The 13,194-nt window shown below is 42.8% G+C and overlaps 1 protein-coding gene across 2 annotated transcripts; it reads right to left on the bottom strand.

The window, feature by feature from the left end:
• Positions 1–5,265: 5,265 nt before the first annotated feature.
• NOLC1 (nucleolar and coiled-body phosphoprotein 1) lies at positions 5,266–13,173 on the bottom strand. Of its 2 annotated transcripts, none has more exons than XM_006831283.1 (13): positions 13,054–13,173; positions 10,327–10,382; positions 10,073–10,215; positions 9,850–9,980; positions 9,335–9,506; positions 8,395–8,513; positions 8,138–8,273; positions 7,123–7,251; positions 6,842–6,952; positions 6,107–6,733; positions 5,814–5,914; positions 5,564–5,656; positions 5,266–5,424 (listed from the first exon to the last, which is right to left on the bottom strand). In XM_006831283.1, the coding sequence occupies exons 1-13, from the start codon at positions 13,171–13,173 to the stop codon at positions 5,266–5,268; spliced, it is 2,097 nt and encodes a 698-aa protein (XP_006831346.1). The 2 variants fall into 2 exon arrangements, with proteins under 2 accessions (XP_006831346.1, XP_006831347.1); XM_006831284.1 differs by having other exon boundaries at positions 10,073–10,212.
• Positions 13,174–13,194: the final 21 nt, after the last annotated feature.

Below are 13,194 nucleotides of genomic sequence, written 5' to 3'. Positions count from 1 at the left end.
CACTGGTTTAAAGAATGTCTGCTACTTCTATACAGGGGAGTACCATTCATTAAAAATGAGCTATATTTTGCTCTGAAATGAATTCCCAAAGTTCTACAACAGTGTGCATCAGTGCAAACAAAAAGGTGGGGAGGGATGCATACACATAAACATAGTAGCGCATACTATACTCTCTGGAAAGACACAGGCTCCAGATGAGGAAATGTAATTTTCACTTTTGTATGACTGGATGTAACAAATATATTTGAAAATAGAAGCAAGAGGGCAGAAAGAAAACCATTTCTTCTCAAATTTTCTTTTGATTAGTGGTTTTTAACACCAGTTGCTCTTAGAATCATGTCAGCTTTAAGGAGCTCTGGTAGTGCAGTGCCAACCTAAAGTCAGGCTGCCAACCTCAAGGTCGGCTCCGCGGAAGAAAGATGAGGCGTTCTGCTTCCATAAAGATTTACAGGCTTGGAAACCCTGTGCAGGGTCACTATGAGTCGGAACAGACCCCGGTACGTACCACCACCACCCAGGCAGCATCAGAGAACACAACTCAATTGGTCTGGGGATGGACCCCTGGGAATCTTTTTTTCATTTAGACCAGAGGATAGGGAACAAACAAGATGGCAGATCGGGTGGAAGTGCAGTAAAGGAGCTCTGCTAACAACAACACAGAATACCCGACCAAGCAGGCTCAGGGGCTGGTCCCAGAACTCTGAACCACATATAAAGGAATATTTATAAGGTTGGAAGGCTTACAGCTGGGGGAATTTGTGGCAGAAGCAAGAAATCTATTGTTTTCTAGTCCCGGACGCTCAGCTGCTCCAGGAGCCGCCATCTTGGGTGAGACCACGCGGGGGAAGGATCGGAGCGGCCACAGACGCCCGGAAGAACCGCTGAGATAAAGGTGTGGACATTCTTTTCTTTGGGTATCTGTTCATTGGTCCCTTGTTGTCTGCGCATCTCCATTCTGGTGACTATGGGGTGCCTGAGCTAGTGGGCACCCCAGCCCCACCCTCGGAGCGTTCTACCACGCATTTGCACAAATCTCCTCGAAATTTAAAGAGACAGTTTCCAATTAGAACCAAACAGCCACAGCCGGCCCTGAACTGATTCCAACTAGAAAAAAGGCCTGAACGGGGATTGTGGAGTGTGACAAGCAGACAAAAGAGGAAATAGGCTGAAAATTAAATCCTAAGTTATGTCAAAACAACCAACAGTGGTAACTTGAAACTTCTCAGGAAGAAGAGTGAAAAGGGAAGCCCATTTCCTGATCACATCTACCAGGAGGCATTCAGAAAGCATAAAAAATACGAAAAGACATACCCATCTAAGTAATAAGTCCACATAACCCCTGAAGATGTCCAAAAAACAGAAGCAGATGACCATATCTGCACATGTCTAGACACGAGATAAAGTGACTGAGGCAAATGAGCTGTAAGTAGACCTACACTCCATACTAGAAGATGGGCAGGCTTTGGAAATGCCTGAGAAGGAATTCAGAAAAATGATTATAAAAGGTATCAAAACACTATGCAATGCAATTGAGAAAAATAATGAAGAAGTCAAGAAAGTGCTACAGGAACAATCAAATAAGATAGCTAGAGCACTGGAAACAATTCAAAACCTACAGAAAGAGGTCCAAATGATTAATAATTGAATATCAGAAATGGACATACATTGAAAGGGCAAAGGAGTAGAATTGAAAAGATAGAAGCTAGAACTAGTGAGCTAGAAGATAAATCTCTCAACACTACTGTTGTTGTTAAGTGCCTTCGAGTCGGTTCCGACCCATAGTGACCCTGTACAGGGTTTCCGAGGATGTAAATCTTCTTGGGAGTAGAAAGCCTCATCTTTCTCCCGTGGAGTGGCTGGTAGTTTCGAACCGCTGACCTTAAGGTTCGCAGCCTGATTCATAACCACTACGCTACCAGAGCTCAACACTACAAAGATAGAAAAAAGGATAAAAAAATCTGAAGAAGGCCTAAGATTCATGTTGGATAACATAAAGAAGAATAACATAAGAATTATTGGCATTCCAGTATAGACCAGAGGATAACAAACTTTTTTCAGTAAAGAGTCAGATAGCAACTTTCCGCTTTGTAGGTCACATGTGGTCTCTGTCACACTTTTTCCTCTAAGTATTTTAAAAATGTAAAAATCATTCTTAGTTCCTATTGTTAAGTCCCCATGAGTTGATCCTAACTTACAGCAACCCTATGCACAACAGGGAGTCTTGCTGCCGAGCTAGGGGTTAATGCGCTGGACTGCAAAGTCAATTTGTACTGCAAACTGCAAGGTCAACAGTTTAAGCTCACCAGCCACTACTCAGTAACCTATAGAGTAACTTATGGGTTGGACCCAACTTGACAGTACTAAACATGCAAAACTGCTGACCTGAGCCGTCCTCACAATGGTCATCTGAGCCCACCATTTTAGCCACTGTCAATCCATCTCCTTGGGGGTCTTCCTTTTTCCTGATCCTCAACTTTGCCAAACATGATGTCCTTTTCCAGGAACTAATAATCCCTCTGATAACATGTCCAAAGTATAAGGTAAAATCTTACCATCCTTGCTTTAAAGAGCATTTTGGCTGCACTTTCAAGACCAATTTGTTCTTCTGGGAGTCCATGGTACTTTCAATATTCTACTCCAACACCATGAATCAAATGCACTGTTTCTTATAGTCTTGCTTATTCATTGTCCAGCTTTTGCATGCAAATGAGGCAACTGAAAATACCATGGCTATGATTTTCTTGATTAAGAAAATATACATAAAGATGAAGGCAGCAGAAGACACAGAGAGGAACGCAAGAGTAAAGTGAATAAAGGTAAATACTGTTAACTAATGGTATTTGGAGGGGATTACAAACATAAAAAAAACTTAGTATGATTTATTAAATGTAAAACTGATGATCTGCTTTGTAAGCCTTTACTTAATTCACAATAAATGAGCTAAAAAAATAAAAATCAACTTTTTAAGATGGCAGACAAATGAACAGCAACAAAAAGAAAAGACAATGGCGTGGTTCAGCCGCACCTTAGTCCTCTAAGTGACAGCTTTGATCTTTAACACTTTAAAGAGGCCTTTTGTCAGTTTGCCTACTAATGTAATACATCGTTTAATTTCTTGACTGCTACTTCCCCATGATTCCTGATGTGACACTGTGGGTTAATGCATTGAACTGAAAAATTGACGGTTCAAGCTCACCAACTGCTCTTTGGAAACCCTATACAGACAGGGTCACTGAGTCAGAACCAACTTGATGGCACTTAACTTCCACGTGCATTGATTGCAGATTTGATAACTTCAGTATTTCTTCTGTTTATCATGATGTTGGTTTATCATATTAGTCCATTCTGAGGCAATATTGCTCCTAGGCAAGATGAAAAAACAAGCCGTGGGCCAACCCCCAGTTTAGACTATGTATGGGTGGAATACTGCCTAAAAGACATGACACACAAGATGCACCCAAGAAGAACCAGCAAGTTGCTGCCCAGATGCCTCTGCAGTGAACTCTCCAGGTCTGGACCTTAGTCCTCAAAATGGCACCTGAGTTGCTCCGGTTTGGGTGGGAAGCAGGAAGGATGTGGGCTCACTTCTAATAATACTCCCAAAGACACATTATAAACCAGCTAGTTTATTTTATAACAAAACATTTAACTTTCACCATGCAGTCTGTGACAGCCATGTGAGCACTTAAGTGTTAGCACTTACAGGAACAACCAGATCATCATTAAGTTAGTGAGCATGGAAGGCTAATCCAAAAACCTGTATCTCATCCATGATAGCTTGTCCCACAGGGTTAGCCCAGCCATTTGCTGACTCAGCATTACCAACAGTTTTACATTTAAACAACTCACCCTAGGTGTCATTACCTCTGTTCAATGGTTTTTATCATTAAGCTCAATATTACTGACATTTTAAGATCGTAAGGGGGCATGTCAATTGCTTCTGTGTAGCAATTACCAAGAGACCCAGTGGGGTACAGTGGCTAACCAGAAAGGTGGGTGGTCTGAACCCACCAACCACTCCTCCAAAGACATGGCAGTATGCCTCTGTTAATTACGACTTAAAGGCTTGAAAATCTCATGGGGCAGTTAGTTCTACTCTGTCCTAAAGAGTTGGAATTCAATTTAACAGCAATGGCTTTTATGATTTACAACTACCAGCTACAATAATCCCATCTTCAAACCCAATTATACTTAAGTCTTACCAACTAATATATTTTATAAAAGTAGTTTCCATTTCCATTAACACATACAAAGGTTACTTATAAACTCACCTAATATAATGTAATTTCTACTGGGGATTGAGATTTTTAATTAAAGATAGTTGGGTTGCCCCCACTCAGTGGTCCCCAACAATTTCAGAGTTAATAAAACCAATTTGTAGTCACAACTACTGCCAAGACACAAACACCAAGTGATATGTATCTTTCACAATAAATTATGGTTATTTTGTTCTTTAAATGTTAAAAAGAAAAGAGAGAAAATGAGTCCTCAACGTTTTACAAGCTTCTCTGGAAACTGGAGATCTAAATCATAACATTTATGAACTAATGTGCTTCGACAATAGAATTGTGTTTTTTTTAAAGTCCGTACTATAAACATTATGTAATCGTGACAAAATTACAGGCAACAAAATATTCAGATTGAAGTACAGAAGTCAGACACCAGAACTCTGTCTGTAACAAAAGTGAATTTTGTCCCAGGCACAATGAAAGAAAACGAATTACACAGTGAATTCTTGACAGACACATGTAACCAAACCATTCTTAAACTAGTCCTCACCATGATTGTGAGGAGTAGGAGGGAAGAAAAGTGAACCATACAGACAGAACTCTCCTTCAAGTAATTATAAAAATCCATAGACACAACTTTTATTATGTACTGGGCAATTGTCAAAACTGAATCTGTGAGAACCCACCTCCGAAAATTACCACAAAAATCAATAGGAAGTGATTTAATATAAAATACACATGTCCCAATATCAGGACCTCCATATAAGAGGCATAATGCGATGACAATCAAACAAATGTCCTTAAAAATTAACACTCTCTTTTAGCAAGTCCCTGCTACTCAATACTCAAAATCAAATCTGTACAAAACTAGGAACACAGAAAAGGACCAGAGAGAAATGTTGTGTTGCCAAGTTTCACTATCTACTCTAAGCTGCCGTCTTCACGGAGACCTTCCCTGAAGAGATTTGAGGGTTCCAGGTCCATTGTGGAAAGTGAGTTATCCTGGAGCATCATCCTTACTTCACCAGGTAGCCCATCACTCACTGTCAAACTTAATGGAATTGACCTGGACAGAGATGGCACCTCCCCGGTAGCTGCCCCGCTTCTTCTTAGTTTTCTCATGCCGGAAGGATTTGCCTTTGGTGAACTTCAGCACCTGATTGGCTCGTTCTCCCCAGTCTCCAGCTGCACCTCGCTGGTAGGTAGAGAAGACATGGTCACCACGAAGAAGAAGCTCAATGTCAGGACCCCGTTGCTTTCTTCTTTTTCTATTTCCTGCTCCCCTCTTCCACTGGATGCCCCCTTCAGAGTAAACAACAGGCCCCTCTCCTCACCTTGGCATCAAAAGAGTTGTCTGCCACTCGAGCATCCACATCAATATCCTCTTCCCTGACTCTCCGGAATGGGGATGATGCCCTTTTCTCACTCTGAAGAATAAAGTAGGACATTAAAGAGAGTGGGCATGAAACAGGAGGGCCCTCTGAGCTCCACACACGTGCAGGCAGGCCACTAGAGCGCTGTCAAGATGAGACTCAGACGCTTCTTTCTACTTCTGGCTCCTGAAAGGAAACTGAGACAACTTACTTTTTTCCTTTTTGGAAATGTGTTGGGGGTCTGGAGCTTCGGCTTTTTGACTTGGGGAGTCTCTGTCTCCTTGGCAGCCTCATTCTGCTTCCGTTTCTTTCCTGAACCAACAACACAAACACAAAGTTAGATTCAACATGCCAGATTCCTCTCTTCCTCTCAGTTTCCCACACTGAAGGTCTACAACTGGCAGTTTATTAGTGGGTTTCCTCTCCCTGTCTCGGCCCTCAAGGCTACATCCCATCTTGATTTGGGGAGCAAAACTCAAAACGGCAGGTTTTTTGGATACAGACCTGGCTTGGAAACTGCCAGTGAATCCTCTTCCTCATTCTTGTTTCCACCTGCTTTTCCATTCTGGGCAGTAAGTACAGAGGTGCCATTGGCCTTGGGACCTTGTGATTTTGGAGGACCCTTGCCCTTGGGCTTCTCTTCCTCCTCTTCCTCACTGGAGTCATCAGAGGAAGAACTGCTATCGCTCTCCGCCTCTCCTTTCTTTTTGGAGGCTGGCTTGGAAGAGGTGACAGCTGCTGCCGCCTTCTGCAGCGTCCTTTTAACTGGGGCTTTAGAGGTCTTCTCTTCCTCTTCCTCACTGCTAGAGCTGTCAGAGTCAGAACTGCTATCCCCACCTCCCTGAGAGACCTGTTTGACAGGCAGAGTTGAAGCTGCTTTGGCCATCACCTTGGCCTTAGGGGTGGCCACACTTTTCTTCATCTTCTTTTCCTCCTCACTGGAGCTGCTCTCTTCACTGGAGCTGCTATCAGCCTTTCTAGACAAAGGCTTCTGGCCACTGCCTGCAGGTTGCTTGGGAGCTGCAGCTGACTTGGCTGCAGGCTGTTTGGCAATGGCAGCTGGCTTACTTGAAGGATTTTTGGTGGCATTGACTGGCTTTGCAGGAGCTTCGTCCTCAGAGCTGTCTGAGTCTAGACAAAGAGGAAGCAGAATAAACAGCTTCCCAAAGCAGATTCTGGCGGTCCTTGTAACATATACCCAGTGAGTATCCCACTGCTGAGGCCTTCCACCTGTCTTACCTGAGCTGTCTGAAGAACTCTCGGCTGCTTTCTTGGCTGGAGCTGGCTTAGGGGTTGCTTTAGAGGTAACTGCTTTAGCTGGGGATTTCTTCTCTTCTTCAGAACTTGAATCTGGGGAGAATCTATAGCATTATACTGGGCCGAGAGCTAACAGAGTAACAGAAAGGAGGACGTGACAACATCCTGAGCCTTAACTGTCTTACACCTCAGTAAAAAGCAACAGGACTAAAACTTGACTCCCTTCCTGACTGCTCACCCCCTGGCCCACCTCTCCAACTCACCAGATTCATCGCTACTGTCCTCACTGCTTTCCTCAGGCTGCTGCTTCTCTACAGCTTTCTTGGGGGGCTGAGTCCCCAGAGACTTCTTTGGTTGGGGAGTAGAAGGCGGGGGGACTGAACTATAAGGACCTGTTTAAAAGAACAGGGTAGTAATTTAAAAATACATCCACAAGACTAAGAGCTGGTGGCCAGGAGGCAGACTTGCAGAATGTGCCCTTTGGAGATGTAAATTATTATATGTGCCTGAGTGAATTTTTGGTTTGTTTTTAAAAAGCTAAAGTGGATAGAGAGAAATACTGTTAACTGATGGTACATGGAGGGGATGGATTATAATCAATGTAATGAAACAAGATGTATGATTTGTTGAATGTAAAACTGATGATATGCCCTGTAAATTTTCACTCAATCCACAATAAAAACCTTAAATTAAAAAACAAAAAAACGTCCACAAAAGAGAAAGGCTGTGTGCTGGCAGCCAGGAGGCAGGCTTGCAGAATGTGTCCTTTGGTTATTTAAATTATATATTCCGGAGTGTTTTTGTGTATATCCAAAAAACAACACAGACGGAAGGAAAAAAAGCAAATATTGTTGAATGATGACGCACAGAAGAGACTATAATCATTGCAATGAAACAAGTGTAGAAAACTGATGTTCTCCCATGTAAACTATCACTCAATTCATAATAAAAACTTAAAAAAAACAAAAACACATCCACAGATTCTTTGCTACTGCTTCCTTCTAGAGGTAAAGCTCCTTCCCTGAAGTATGGGTTAGAATTAGTGACTCGCTTTTAATGCATAGAAAATGGCAGAAGTGGCTGTAGATTCAAGACTGGGCCTAAAAGGCACAGTGACTTTGTTCTTTTTTTGGATCACTTGTTCTGGGACAAGCCAAGTGTCATGTCATGCAGACTCCCCAGCAGCACTATGGAGAATTCCACATGGTGACCATGGAGGTTCTCTGGCAATAGGGCCCTGGCCACAGTCATGCAGGATGACTCCCCATGTCCAGTCACCTGGTTTTTTCTTTATGGGTTTCTTCTGCTCCTCTTCCTCCTCACTAGAGGAGTCATCACTGCTGGAACTGTTCTGGGCAGGGGTAGCAGTAGCTTTCACTGGAGCCTTGGCCACAATTTGCTTTTTAGGTATAGTCTGCATCAGACAGAAAATCAATTACCCCAGTAAAATGCTGACCCCCAACCCAATCCTGCCAGGGAACAGAGTTGAGCACTCCCACCCCAGTATCCCTTGTTTGTTAAGTTATGGTACAGACCTTCTTAGAGGTAGCTGCTGCCTTCTCGTCCTCTGAGTCATCACTACTACTACTGCTGCTGCTGCTGCTGCTGCTAGCTGCTTTGCCATTGGTTACTTTAGGTGCAACTTGAGTTCGTGCTCCAAAATAAAGAGTGTGTAAGGAATAACAAGGCGAGTCAGAGGGCATGAAAACCCTTCTTCCTATGCGCTCAGAACTAAAGAGTCTATTGATCTCCTGTCTTTGGAGCAGCCATGAAGGAGACTGACATGGCTTACTGTGTAAGAGAATGACTCCCTCTCTAATTTCAAGAACAAAACTATCGAAAAAGGCAGACAGGATACAAATAATTTAAGTACGTCCTCTAAGTCCTCCATGCCAGCTTCCATTCAGAGGAGCTTCTGTAAATCATAACCTGATCTCATCTCAGGAGAAATTAACTAAAACTCACTGTCACTGAATCGATTCCAACTCCTATGTAGAATACCCATACTGTAAATCTTTACAAGAGAAGCTGCTGGGGTTTTAACCCAATGACTTAGATGCAACCCAACATCTAACCTACAGCACTATCAGAGCTTCTTACAGGAAAAATTAGAAAATAAAGGCATAAGGGGAGTAAAAATGGAACTGAAAAGCACTAAGAGCAGATGTGTAAGTGGTCCCAGTGGAAAGAGGTTGTGGGAACATAAAATGTCTATGAAATATAACTAAAAGAATGCCAAAGAGTATACACCATTTTCTCTTTTGAATCCTATTTTTCTATGCTGCAGTGACTGTTTCTATTTATTAGCCTCAGCTTATGAAACCTTATCTGTGAATAAAAATTTTTTGATGACATTAATCAATACCTCCAGATCAACAACTAGTATCATTCCACCCATACACCTAATGAACCTAATTAACACCAGTTCCCACAGCAACCTGCTCCCAACCCAACTCTTAGGAAGGTAAGATGTACCTGGTTTGGCTGGGGCTTTAGCCTGAGCTTTAGTTGCCACAGGTGTTGTCTTTGGCTTCTGGTTCTTTGGTGCCTCATCCTCCGAGCTTGAATCAGAATCAGAATCAGAACTAGAGCTCTCGGCTTTCTTGGGAGGGGCAGTGGCTGTCTTAGCTTGGGGCTTAGCGCCCTTCTGTTAGAAAATGCACAAGGAAGGGACTCAGCAAAAGCTTTGGGTTACTCAAAGGGCATCTTAGTATAAAAGGCTGTCTGTTGTTCTAAAGTGCCATCAAGTCGGTTCTGATTCATAGTGACCATAGGGTTTCCAAGGAGTGCCTGTTGGGTTTGAACCACCAACCCTGTGGTTCAAACTGACCTTGTGGTCCAGTGCTTATTCTACACCAGGATTCCAGAAGACTAAGGCCCCTATTATTTTTAGGGGTACAGTGGAGAAGCAAGAGAGAGAAAGCTAAGCAGATGAGAGAGGCAATAAACTCTATAAGCATCCCCCCAGTTCCATTCCCAAAGCTGCACACCTGGACAGGCCTTTTCTTTCTGTCCTCTTCCTCATCATCATCACTGGATTCTTCACTGCTGCTGCTCTCTGATGCTTTGGCTGCATCCTTTCCAGGATGCTGGGGCAGACTGGCCTGCTTGGCAGATATCGCTGAACATAGTTAAGAGTTAGTCATGTAGTATAGACAGGCTACAAAATCTTTTTCCTAGAATCCCCACCACAAGCTCCCTGCCCTGCCTTACCAGTCTTCTTAGATGGAGGCACTTGGGTTTTCTCCTCCTCGCTGCTGTCCTCGCTGCTGTCACTGGACGAAGTCGTCTTCTTTGCCTTCTGAATTACTGGCCCATTTGCCTGTAACTTCCGCTTTGGGGCCTTGGTGGACCTGCTGAAGTAGATGATGCTAATTTCTGAAGGACCAGGTCCTTCCCAAACCAAGACACACAAGCCCAGATCATATAAGGAAGTATACAGAGAGTGTGGAACACGGAAGGCTTACTTGAGCCAGAAACTATAGATGTCCAAGAGAGAAGAGGCATTGGCATCCTGATGAGTCTGTAGTAGAAAAAAAAAAGAGCCAGGTAAGGAAGTGTTATCCTGACTAGTCTAGCAGAGACCGTATGTTGCATTATTCATTTTTGGAATACTACCCACTAACCAATAGCCAAATATGATGTAAATATTACAACTTGTTAAGACTTCTACTGGCACAAACTAGGAAAAAACATTGTTTGCACATTTGTCAATTTTTGATACCAAAAAGTTCGATTAACTCCTGTGGTTTGTGGCATCATCCACCCCCTGCCTATTTATTGATAATTATCAAAACATGCATCTCTCTCCTTTACATTAATGATAGAGGAACAACATAAAAGTGTGAGAATGGTCACACCACTTGAATGTAATACATGTCATTGTTGACTTGGCATGTTTTGCTGTGTATATTCTCAACAATAAACAAAACAAACATGCATTCCCTTTATACTAGGCAATGTGTTATCTTGGGATTTATCCTTACCTATCAAACAAGTGCACAAACATTTATATGAGGGTGTCTTTCCTGCAATGTGGTTTGTACTACTAAATCACTGAAAACAAGACTCCAAAGAAAATTGTTATTATGCTACAGAGGGGCTTCAAAAAGTTCATAGTAAAATTCTATTATCTTTTAATTCCACTTTTCCATGAGCTTTTTGAAGCTTCTTCATCTACCCAGCAAGCAGAACTCTCTTTTTTTCCAGCATCCATACATCCACCCCCATCATGGCATCCAGCTGTTAATAATATTAATTAAAAAAAAAAAAAATCTACCTATCTATCTAGCTTCCAAGTCATAACAGCCCACAGGATAGAACAGACCCTACAGGGTTTTCAACGCTGCAATTTTCACCAAAGCAGAGTGCCACATCTTTCTTCTGCAGAGCAGTTGGCAGATTCACACTGTCAATATTTCAGTGACCAACCAAATGCTTAACCACTGCACTGCCAATGTCCTTAATAATAATAACAATATTGACACACATACCATGGACACAAGAGTGCTGGCTCAGTTAGATGAGGAGAAAAGTGAATGATTACTATATGTTGTTACTGCCCTTGAGTCAGTTCCAACCATACAGATCCAGTATAGTGTTCCCAAGGAGTAGCTGGTGGGTTTGAATTACTGACCTTGTGGTTAGCAGTCCAGTTCTAATCCTACAGCACCAGAGTCCTGGGCATATTACTTAATCTCTTTGAAACTTTCTTCTCTATAAAATGTAAATAATACTAAGCATCTCATCAAGTTGTTAATAGGATAAAAGTTAATTCATGTAAAAGGATTAGTATCTGAACTGAAAAGATAAAAGAATTTGCCTCTTCAAAAAATTCTATTTCTGTAAGCTTCAACCCACTGTGGAAATACACTCTCCCATCTCTTTAACAGTCCATTCAAAGTTCTATTCGCTTACATGATAGATTGTCCCAGCTTAAGGAAATTCCCTCTGAGGTTGATCTAATTATCTTTCAATGCCTATGATTCTGCTACAAAGAACAGACCTACCATCCTAGCCACGTTACCATACATGTTGAAGACTACTACTCTACCCTTCTCCCCAGGGCTTTTCTCCATAGTCGGGCCTGCTTTCATAGAGATGGATTCCAAACCTATCATATTCCTGGTCATGGACCTCTTATATGTGTTTGGAGCATTAATGCTTCTAGTACATCATGCACTGGGATTGACACTTTGTATATAACACCTTACTGAAATTCACAAAAATTCTATAAAACAGACATGATAGAAGTAATAATACTTAGGACTTCTGGTGTGGCCCTATAGGATCAGCACTGGACTGCAAACCACAAGGTTGACAGTTCAAATCCACTAACTGCTCCTATAATCCCTATACAGGGTCTCTATGAGTCAGAACCGATTTGATGGCACTAACAACAAATAATACTCTTAATGTGAAACAAGCCGACTGTATCTTAGAGTAAAACTCAAACCTAGTTTTGTTTGATTACTGCTTGGTAGGACCATGATGCTCAAGCCTCCTGTTCAGTATACCATACTCTCGTTTATTTTCTTCTTTATTAACAAAATTTCCCAGTTTTATTTCTGAAAGGAGTCCTGAAGGTACAGCTCGTTAAGCGTTCGGCTGCTAATGACAAGGTCGATGGTTCAAACCCACCAGCCGCTCTGAGAGAAAAAGATGAGGCTGTCTGCTACCATAAACATTTACAGCCTCGGAAACCCAAAGGTACAGTTCTACTATGTCCCATAGGGTCATTATAAGTCAGAATCTACTCGATGGCAGTTAAGTAAGTTTAATTTCTGAAGCAATTTCACTCATCCTTAAGTCAAGGATAAATGCAACTGAAACTTGGGAATACTTACACTTTGCCTCAGCCAACAGCCTAAAAAGAACCAGGCGCCGCCAATACCCTTGGACACGACTCTCCCTCCTCGATGCACTCCGCCAGCCCACGTGACCTGGACCACGCCGGTCCCACAAGGCAGCCGCCGTACAGCTCACCAGACAAATGTAACAAGTCACAGCGCTATCTACTCAGACCTCGTGAAAGAGGGGGCGCCAAGGGACACGACCGAGAGCTCGGCACAAAGGCTATGCAGGCACTCAACTAACGGACCCCACAAACCTCCCTCCCCAGAACCCTAAACACGTCAAGGCCTAGAGATTAGTGGTGGTTCCAGCCCGGACCGCACCCTGAACCCGGGACTCACAGCGCCTGTCGCCTTGGCGAACCTGTTAGCCACTTCTGACAGTTGGTTATCACGCAGGAAGCCGAGCACCAGGGGATACAAGTCGCTAGGAACCACGCGGCGCAAGCCGGCGTCCGCCATCGTCCAGGTTGCACGCGTCAC

Source organism: Chrysochloris asiatica, unplaced genomic scaffold (genome assembly GCF_000296735.1).
Source record: "Chrysochloris asiatica unplaced genomic scaffold, ChrAsi1.0 scaffold00003, whole genome shotgun sequence".
In the NCBI taxonomy this organism is placed as follows: domain Eukaryota; kingdom Metazoa; phylum Chordata; class Mammalia; order Afrosoricida; family Chrysochloridae; genus Chrysochloris; species Chrysochloris asiatica.
Note: the sequence above shows the minus strand (reverse complement) of the source record. Positions and strands in the feature narration are given on the sequence as shown.